Source organism: Talpa occidentalis, unplaced genomic scaffold (genome assembly GCF_014898055.3).
Source record: "Talpa occidentalis isolate TD23 unplaced genomic scaffold, MPIMG_talOcc4v2.1 talOcc4.17, whole genome shotgun sequence".
In the NCBI taxonomy this organism is placed as follows: Eukaryota; Metazoa; Chordata; class Mammalia; order Eulipotyphla; family Talpidae; genus Talpa; species Talpa occidentalis.
This window is the reverse complement of record NW_023601754.1, coordinates 45,829,962-45,840,606: the sequence shown is the minus strand read 5'-3', so window position 1 is coordinate 45,840,606 and position 10,645 is coordinate 45,829,962. Positions and strand designations below refer to the sequence as shown.

The window sequence follows — 10,645 nt, the reverse complement described above, 5'->3', positions numbered from 1 at the left end:
CATCATGAGGAATAAGTCAGGTGCATCCCAGAGACATCCCTTAACTAGTGAGTCTAGGGCGGCAGCTGAGTCTCTGGGCCTCACGTATGTGGGGGAAGGAGATAGGTGGTGGGGGGCCAAGGGGAAGAGAGTAGGAATAGCTAAATCCCAGTGTGATTATGCCTCTGTCACTTTGTTTTTTGTTTCTTATAACTAAAAGAATTTTTACTGATACTCATCTACCCTCAAGGACAAGCAAATTAATGTGTGTTCATACTTATCAGGTTCAAATCAATGGTTTTGGTTTTTTATTGAGATACAAGTTTTATGACACTAGGTTTTATATGTGCAGTTTTTCATATCAGCAACCATATATCACCTCACGCCTACCACCTAGTGTTCATTAGTACCCACCACTAGCCAATCGACCTGACTACTCTCTCACCCCTTTTCTCCCTCTGGTAATCACCACTCTGTGATCAGACTAAACGTTTGTTTTATGTTTTGCTTTTTTTCTTTGTTTTCCATATATTAGTGAAATCATCTTTCTTTCTCCTGACTTATTTTACTTAGCATCATCCCCTCCAGGTCCATCCATTTTGTCACAGATGGCAGGAGATTTCAACCATTTTATTGCTGAGTATCCTATTGTGTATATAGCCCACATTTTCTTTTTTTAAAGATTTATTTTTATTTATGCATACAAGAGATGGGGTGTAAGCCAGAGACAGAGTGGGGAACAGAACAGGTGAATCTACCGAAATACAGTAGATCCACCTAAGGAAAGCTAAGGGGAGCAGTGGGCGAGACAGGAGAGGTCTGCTGCACCCTGTGTGGGTCAACTCTCTGGCTAGAGGTCTAACTCAGGCTGTGGAACTCAGGCCACAGCCGTGATAGCACTGAAACTTAACCCCTAGGCCACCAGGGAGGCCTTAGCCCACATTTTCTTTATCCACTCATCTCTCATTGGGCAGTTGGATTGTTTACATCTCTTGACTGAGTAGTGCTGCAGTGAACATAAGGGTGCATATGTCTTTTGAATTAGTGTTTTCATATTCTTCAGATGAATACCCAGAAGTGTGATTGATGGATCATTCTATTTTTAACTTTTTTGAGGAAACTCCATATTCTCCATAGTGCCTGCACCCATTTACATTCCCACCAACAGTGGATGAGACTTCCTTTTTCTCCACATTCTCACCAACATTTGTTTCTTGACTTTTGGAGAATAGCCGTTCTCATGAATGTGTGGTGATACCTTATTGTGATTTTAAATTCTTGTGCCTGTTGGCCATCTGTATGTCTTTGGAGAAATGCCTATTTAGATTCTCTGCCCATATTTTAATTGGTTGGTATGCTTTGTGGTTGTTGAGTTACATGAGTTCTTTATCAAATAAATATTTATGGCAAAATGATATCTGATTAGGTGTAAACTATTGTATATCTGGCATCTGCATGTCTGTGTGGCTCTGGGGGAGCCAGTGAAACCCAAACCCAGCCAGGGACACACTCCTCCCTATGCCTGCAGGGTCCTTGTGAACAAAACCATTATCAGCCAAGACAAGCACATCCTCACCCATCAGCAACCCTCATGACGACCCACTAGATGTGGGCACCTTTATTGTCTCCACTGAACAGGTGAGTACGCTAAGGTATAGGGATGTAGTTACTTTCCTCAGGTCCACTATCTAGTAGGGGACCAGGACTTGGTCCAGGCCATCAGCAAAAAGCCCCCCACTTGTGGCCTCTTAACTGCAATGCCCAAGTACAGGGTCGTGAGTGTGCCCGCGAGGTTGTGGAAACTTACCCCTAGATAGGCCACTGACCCCTAAGGTCCAGGATTGAAAAAGATCAGTTTAATGACCAGAAGATGCGGACAGTGAAGAGAGGAGTCTGGAGTAGGCAGTGCATAGAGACCCCTGAAATCCTGTTCTAAAAATTGTTGATGCTTCAGTGGAGGGAGAGCTATGGTGATTGCACCTGAGGGGGCATGGCCTATACTGTCAAAACACTGGCAAGTATATGGAACAAGGGTACTTCAATAACAATAAATAAATAAAAATTAAAAAGATACAAATTGGTGCCTCATTGATGGTGTCAAGGGATGCCATTCCCACCCACTGACTGTTTCAAGTTCCCCCAAAGTTCTTCTCTCTTTCCTTTCAGAGTTCTGGGAAGCATTTCTTGAGTTTGACAAGGACCAAGATGGGTTCATCTCGTGTAAGGATCTGGAGAATCTCATGAGGACAATGGGTTATTACATGCCCACAGAAATAGAACTGACTGAGCTGGGCCAGCAAATCTGCATGAACTGTGAGACCCAAGGTTGAGAGAGGGTGGGAGGATGACTGGAGTTAGGAGAGGACGAAGGGTAGAACTAGGAGAGCTGTGGAGGGTGCATAGTAGATTGGAGACAGGAAGGGAAGTGTACGAGGGTCTAGAAGTTTGAAAGGAAGCAGTTCAGACTCTACTTTGGGAGGCAGCACTTAAAAGGATGAGAGGCATCTGGGTTCAAATCCCAGTTCAGTTACTTACTATTTGTGGTGATTTTGAGAAATACAATGAACCCTCTTTTGAGTCTTTTCCAATCTTTTGAGTAAAGATGCTATGTCTCCTTAGCTCATGGGTTTTTAGGAAGGATGGTATGGATTGTGGAAGGAAGGGATAAAGGTATTGATGCAGGTAAAAGCTTATCCAGTGGTAAATGCTTATTAAGTGTAGGTTATCAGTGTTCCCACAGAGATGCATCAGTGGAGCACAAGATAGGACCTGCCTCTGACATTAGAAACAAACTTGTATTTGGAGGTAGCAATGATGAATGTCATCATAGAGGGGATGGCCTTTTAGATGGTGACCAGAACTGATTTTGAGTGTGCAGCTGGGTTCAATTATCTTTGTTTACTGAGTAAACAAGGTTGAATTCAAGGACATGATAGGATGCATATATGAAAGATTTGGTGTTCATTCCACTCATAATCTCCAATCTACAGATGAGGGAACAGAGAACTAAGCCAATTAAGAAACTGGTCACATGGACAGTTCTTTCCACCCTACTGCACCCTGCCCACTCAGATTAGAGGGACAAGAGTGTTCCCAGACAATCGAAAGATAAAGCTCTTGGGAGGCAGAAGGATTGAAGCAGATCTATTTCTTAACAAACTTGAAAGGCAAAATGGAAGCTATGGGAGGTTGCAGGCTATGGGATCTCACTAAATCTGTCTCTTCTGTCCTCAGTGGGTGGCTGTGTAGATTTTGGTGACTTCGTGGCGCTGATGGCCCCTAGGTTGCTTACAGAGACAGCTGGGATGATCGGCATCAAAGAGATATGAGATGCATTCAAGGAAGTGAGTTCAGAGTTTCATAAAATTGAAAGTTATTGAGGACATCCTGAAGGTCTATGTTTAGTCATTAACTGTGGACAGAACCCACTAAGGCCAATTGTTTTTTCCTAATGATGGTAGATTATTGGGGAAAGAAAACAACATATTCCAGCCACTTGCAATGGACAGGGTGCTCTATATCTTTCATCCAATATAATCCTCACACACAACATTAGCAATAATGAGTCTTTTTTCCCTATCATACATGGGAGGAAAGTGAAATTATAAATTTTCTCCAAGATCCCACCATCTCCCAAACACGTTAGAGCCTCTAGCCTTTGTAACTGTAACAGGAAAAAGGAACAAGAGCACTCTCAAGAAAAAGAGCAATCTCAAAGAGGGAACTCAAAGAGCTAATCTGGTTTAACCCACATATAGAAGAAGCACTTCAAACACAAGATGCAGGGAGGATAAGAGGCTTGCTGAGATTCACTGACATGCCCTGAGAAAATGCTTTCTTCATTCAGAGCACCTTCAAGAACATGAGGCTAGAATTCAAGGACATGAGGCAGGAAAAAATAATAGTGTGGTGTTTGGACACAAAGGCCTGGGTGCCAGGGAAACGGGGGTTCAAACCCCTGGATATCGATGCCTATTTGTGTTGCCTCCCTGTTTCATCAAATGATCTAAAGCTGCCTTGACCAGTTCCTCGAACAGGAAACACTGTGTCTCAAACCTGGGCCCACAGCGCTGCTGAACCCTATACAGGTGGCGAGTGTGAGACTGTGGACCCAAATTTTTAATTGTATCTCACCTTGTTTTGTTTCAATTAAATTACTTCATTTCCAGTGACAGTCAACTGGATATAAATCCGGTTCCTTTCTGTTTATAAACACATACTCGAATCCCATTACTGGAGAGCTTCCAATTGGAGCAACTTGGATATGTGAATCCACCTTGTCAATCATACTCATTTTTTGAAAACTAAATAGGCATCAAATACTTCTGATACAATTTAGGTCTGCAGATGTAAAATACACCTGGATGAAGACTTAGCACACTTTGCTCAAGCAGCCTTGTTTGACAGCATGTTAACTAGCTCTGCTAAGCACATGCAAAGGACTTCCCAAGGTCATGGCCTGTGTTTTATGGAATCCAGTGTGCATAAAAAGAACGCATCACAGCTCATTTATAAGTTTTAAATCTGTTATGTGCCAAAATGGTAACATATGGGAAATATTGACTTTAATAGAAATGACAATTAAAATTTTATTTCAATTGTTCCTTTTAAATTATTTTTAACATGGCTGCTAGAAAATTTTAAATTAGCCACAAGGTAACATTGTATTTCTCTGGGACCATGCTGTGCTAGAGACTCATATTCCAGACTGAGGAGCAGGTGAAAATGCTGGAAGGTGTATTTGCAGGAGAGCAAGGAGCCTGGGGTGCTTGAAGTGGAGAGACTGGGATGCTTGAGTTGGAAAGAGTGTGACAGGAAAAGGCATGGTTGGTTGACACTAGTATCCAGAGGCACGATCTAAAGATATGGAGATGGAGCCCAACAGACCCCAAAGGTAAAGATATGGAAATTGAGCCTATTGTAGATTCGGTCCCTTTCAAATTCTACATAGTTATCCAAAATTAGCAACCAATTTGACAACTCACAAGGAGTGACCCCTCCCAAACAGAAGAAGACTATATCAGTTCAGTCTCTGCACAGGCTGGGGGCAGCACTCCCACTGCCCACCTGTGACTATCCAGGTGGCTCTTTTCACCAATTCTCTCCCTCTATTGGGCAGCAGCCTTCCTGCCTGACTATGACCTGTCAAGGCCACCTGCCTGCAACCATGCAGGCCTCTCTTAGCAAACCTGTCCCTTCTGGGATAGCTCTTCCTGCCTGCTTGTGTCTATGCAAGTGTCTTTAGCTGTTTTATCCCTTCCATAATAAACCTGCCCTTTAAATATTAAAAAAGAAAAAAAATTCATGCTTTTTAAAAAATTATTACAGTCGCATGAAATAAATGAGGTCTCAGTGTTGCCAAGTACAGGGCCCAATCATGTAGGAGTTTGCATTCAGTGTTAGGATTTTATTCTGAGTGGGGCAGGAAGCTACTGATGGGTTTTCAGCTGGGGAGTGACAAGATCTGACTTATGTTTGAAATGAATGTAAATGTGAAGTCCTGACGTGTGAAGAACAGACTAGAGCAAGGTCATGGTGGGAACCAGATTGAGTAGGAGGCAAGCAATGATGGTGCCTCAGCATAGCTCAAGAAGAGTATTTGGCTCCTAGACAAAGTTTTAGAGATAAAACATGCTCGGCTTTCTAGTAGATTGGTTAATCATGTGCAGTGTAAGGATTTGGAGGTAGTTCATTAATACAACAAATATTTAAGCCCACAAGTAGAAGGTACTCTTTGGGCCACTGAGTCCAGAACAGTGAACCAGACCATCCAAATCATCTGCCCTTGCAGAAATGACATCCCAGCAGAGGGTGAGCAAAAGTTCTTTTTTTTTTTTTTTTTTTTTTTTTATAGAGGCATGCTTTATTTATTTGTTTGCTGGTTTCTTTGTTTGTTTTGTTTATACATGCACTGGGTACAGTCAGAAGCGCGGGAGGGCGAGAGAATTCACCAGAGCCAGAGCGGGGAGCAGAGCAGGCAGAAGGACCGAAGTACACTGCTGAGGGGAGCAGCGGGCGGCAGGAGAGGTCCGCGCGCCATGTGGGACCCTCCTCAGGCGGCCGGGGAGCAGCCGGGGATCGAACCGGCACTGCAGAGGCTGCGGGCAGCTTCGCAACCCAGCGCTCAACCGCTGCGCCACCGGGGAGGCCCAGCAAAAGTTCTTAACTTAGTTTTTGACTCACAGTGAGCGTCCATGAACATCGCTATTATTATTATTATTGCCATTGTCGTCATCATTGTTGTTATTTATTCCACCCCCTTCTGCTCCTATTCAGTTCGACACCAATGAAGACGGAGAGATCACCGTGAGGGTGCTGCAACAAGCCATGCACAGTCTTCTCGAAGAGAAGCTCACCCCCTAGGAGATCTCCGAGGTTGTCCAGGAAGCTGATGTGAATGGAGATGGCACCGTCAAGTTTGAAGGTGGGGACAGCGGCTGTGGGAATCCACTTCCACTCCCCATGTGATTTGTAAGTTGGTCATTCCCTCACTTTGAGGTGATAGTGGTAGCAGGGGAGTGAGGGACCTTCTCAAAATCATCTCTGCTCTGTAATTCCCAACAAGGAAAGTTAGTCCATGTCAATTGCATGATTGCCACCTAATAACTTTTTGCTGGGCACCAGCTTACCTGCTGGATGTAGCCAGGCCCAGGTGTCCAGTGGACATCAGTGGAGATCTGGAAGAAGAATGAGAGATTTTTAAGAAGGATCCTCAGGCCACCCTAAGGCAAAGGAAGGACAGGTTGACCTCAAAACTTGGATGAAGCCAGTAAGTTCATCTGATTTTAAGTCATAGCTAAGTCAGACACCATCTGTGTCCATCCCAGGGTCCACTATTCACTACCCAAGTAGCCTCAGGGTTATCAGTTCACCTCACTGACCTCTGTTTGCTTCTCTATAAAATGATATTTACCTGCTCCAGAACTGGTTGAAAAGATGAAGTAAGAGGGCCTCCCTGGTGGCGCAAGGGGTTAAGAGACAACCTATGAAGCTAACCATAGCCACTGCAGCACAAGTCCAATCCCCGGCCAGGGAGCTGACCCACATGGCGCAGCAGACCTCTCCTGTCTCTCCGCTGCTCCCCTCAGCAGTGTATTTCAGTAGATCTACCTGTTCTGTTCCCCACTCTGTCTCGGTGAATCCTCTCCCCCCCACACACACACACACCTCTGGCCTGTAACCCTGTTCTTGTATGCATAAATAAATAAATCTTAAAAAAAAAAAAAGAAAAGAAAAGATGAAGTGAGATACTCACAGTGACTATTTAACACATAGTGTGTCCTGTGGGACACCTTAACTAAGGGTTAAGGTTTTAACCTTTAAAACCCCTGTGATATAAGGAACAATCCCAGAACCCCCAGGAGGGAGAAGGGACCAAGTCATTTTCCAAAGATCATGTGTGGTTCCCAACATAAGGTCTTGAAAAGAGAATGCTGACAGATGCCTCACCAGGGACTTTTCTTGGCAGAGTTTGTGAAAATGATGTCGTGCTTAGAAATTTCTTGAAGTCCCAGTCACACTCCACCTGGTCAGCACAAATTGGCCACTTTGGAGGACCAGATCCCCACAGCGGAGGGTGGGAGGATGTGTGGGACCTGCCCTTGCAGCAGTGTGGATGGAGGTTAGCAGTGTGGATGAGAGTGTTGCCGGGTTGGGGGATGGACAGGGGCCAGGAGAGTCCAGCTCTAGAACTAGATTAAGAAGGAAGACTAGATGGACATCTGAACAGTACCTGGGTCCAGTGGCTGCTCCAAAAATTCCAAGGTTATCTTTGATTAGCCTTAAATCCCTAAGACCTGCCAGATTCTCTCCTCCAGCTTCCTCCCGGGTTAGAATAGGCTTTTCTCCTGTCAGACTGTCAAAAAGTTCAACATCCCCTCCCTGCTTCAGCTCCTTCAAATTCCCTCGGTATGGAGGAGGCCTATCAATCACACGGGCAGCAGCGGGGCTTCTCACTCAGCTGGCTTAGAGATGGTTCATCAAATAAGACTACTCTCCCCTTTTCTGGATTTCCTGGAAGTGCAGTGTATTTCCCTCCCTCTGACATTCTACTTCCTTCTCTCTGAGTCAGACATGCAGGTCATGGAATTAAATCACAAAGCTGGATTATCTAGATTTAGGGTGAGGTGATCACTGGAGAATTAATCCCTTGCAGAAAGGCCAGGATCCTCCCAATCCTCAGCTCCACCAGGTGGCCAGGAAGCCGTCCCTGGACTTCATGCCTGTCTGTCCTGCTGCTCAGGGAGGTCACCCCTGTTAGCTAGGAGTCCACTCCACCCCTCTATGGTGACAATGAAGCCAGAAGGATCTCTTCCACCTTCCTCACCTCTGCCTGCCAGCTGCACTCTCAGGTTCCTCCCAGAAATGCCCTCAGAATAAAGGATTCATTTCACACCTTCCTCCAAGTTTTTCCTCCCTTGGGGAATATGAAGTCAGTGTATTGAATGGATGATTGGTCCAGTAGCCTCATGGTCTATCATTTTGATGGACAGCAGTAGGAGACAGAATAAAATATTTCCTAATGCCAACCATGGCCACTCTCAGTCAGTTTGCAAATGGTCCTAAGACCATGTTCTTTGCAAGCTTCATACCTTTCATTCATTCTTCCCTTCTTCATCTCCCATCTCTCCCTCCTTCCACACTTCATTTACTCAATAGCACTATATGAAGAGCTTGCTGGGTGAAGGCAATTTTCCAAGCAAGGGCTATAGCAGTGAATAAAATATAATAGACAAAACCCCAGGGAAAGAAGGAAGAAAGAGGATAAGGCAAGAAGGGTAGAGAGAGGAAAGGGAAGGAGGAGACAGGGAATAACTACATAAAATTGTATCTGGGCTCACAAGAAGTAGATTCTATAATCCATTATTTTTTTAAAGATTTATTTATTGATGCATACAAGAGCTGGGGTATAGGCCAGAAGTGTGGGGGAGGTGAGAGGATTCACCAGAGACAGAGTGGGGAACAGAACAGGCAAACTGACCGAAGTAACTGCTGAAGGGAGCAGCAGGAGAGTCAGGAGAGGTCTGCTGCGCCATGTGGGTTGCTCCCTGGTGTGCTGCAGATGCTGTGGATTGCTTCGTAGTGTGGTGCTTAACCCCTTGCGCCACCAGGGAGGCCCCTATAATTCATTATTGTTGTCTGCCACGAACATGGGGCAGGGATAAGTGGTATTGTAGTGGATGTTCTACCCTACATTATATATCAATTTATTAATGATTTAATAAGTACCTATCATTGTTCACCCAAATCTTGGATTTCCCAGAAAGAGAGCTGGCTGCAAAAACATTTCCCAGGGTTTCTGGGCTGAGAGTCCTGTCTCCCTGCCATGAGACACCAGCTCAGTCACCATTGTTCCCCTCACCACACATTCAGAAAGCTCTCATTCTAGGCTGAGGAAAAGAGAGCTGCCAACTTAATTTTGGTCACCGTTATTGGTGGTGATGCCACATTTTCCCTCTGTTCTCCTCAAAGGATGAAATGATTAGGCAAGATACTAGACAGAGTGTTTCTAGAAGTGACTGTTTGAAAGGGGCAATGAAAAGGGTGAAGCAGGTTCCTGGTTCCATTGGTCTGTCGTCCTCTGAAGATGTTTCTCCTCCCCTTGAAAATCTTGAAAATAGAATCAAAATTCAACATTCAGGTAATGGGTGTGCACTGACTCAAGGGGCAATGTCAGTTGTCAGTAAAAGTGACTAGACGTTTAGCAGTGAGCCTAAGGTAGCAAATACGGATGTTGATTTTTAAGGCTGAGACCTAGGCAATGCTGTTCTACCCTGCATTATATAACACTTCAATGTTATTGTTTTCCTTATGATTTCATGTTGATTTTCAAGACTCAAGGAAGAGGAAGCAGCTGAATTGAGGGTAGTTACACACCCTCTGCCCCTCACTTGTCTCATTGGAGCTAGAAAGTCCATACTCTGACCCCAACTTCACCTCTTGTGATAAGTTTGAGGGAGAGGTACCTGCAAGAAGACAGCTTTTCTCTGTTGGGTAGAAGATGCAGGCTGGGCACTGAAAATGCTTTCAGTCCTGCCCATGGACTAGGGAGCTCTAGGTATTTCTAATATCCACCCTGAGATGGTCCCCAGAGTCCCAAACCCACTTCTTTGCCTCTCCTCTGTTCAGGGAAGATAATTTTCATGGCCAAGTCTAATTTCAGGAAGAATCCCTAATTTTGCTGTCATAAACTGCATGTGTATGGTGAAAGGCTAACCACGCTAGTTTCCCTTCCTGAGGGGAAGGGGTGGTGGAGTTTTGGCCACACGTCTGATGAAATGGCTTCACCTTACTTTTAAAGTTTAGAAATTAAAGAGTGATTGGGCCAGTTGACCCACGGAGGACATGTAGAAAGAATCCCTATAGCCTTTAGACCACTGAAGCCAGAAGGGAAAGTTAGAAAAAAGGGGGGTGAAGTTGGTTCTGCAAATATATTTGATGGCTTATAGGCTGAGATGGAGGAGGGCACCCAAGCAGTCAGGCAAGGAAGTAAACCCTGTCTTTTACTTAGCTGCTTGGTGGTGGGGGTGATGCTTGTAACACGTGGCTCCATGATTACAGGGGTCCAGGGCAGCCTGGATTATCACCCTTAGGGATTATCTTCTCATCTCGTATTCTTATTGAAGAAAGTCTACTTTCCTAATCTTTCACCCCCTAAAATCTCTCA

The 10,645-nt window shown here is 44.7% G+C and overlaps 1 protein-coding gene across 1 annotated transcript in view; it reads left to right on the top strand.

Annotated features, from left to right (window-relative positions):
* The first annotated feature begins 1,496 nt into the window (after window positions 1–1,496).
* Window positions 1,497–10,645, top strand: part of BSPH1 (binder of sperm protein homolog 1) — a 33,804-nt gene continuing 24,655 nt past the window's right edge. The window contains exons 1-4 of the mRNA XM_037516877.1: window positions 1,497–1,617; window positions 2,146–2,292; window positions 3,214–3,323; window positions 6,256–6,403. Coding sequence (XP_037372774.1) covers window positions 6,377–6,403 — 27 coding nt within the window. The 5' untranslated portion in view covers window positions 1,497–1,617; window positions 2,146–2,292; window positions 3,214–3,323; window positions 6,256–6,376. The remainder of the gene's footprint in view (window positions 1,618–2,145; window positions 2,293–3,213; window positions 3,324–6,255; window positions 6,404–10,645) is intronic.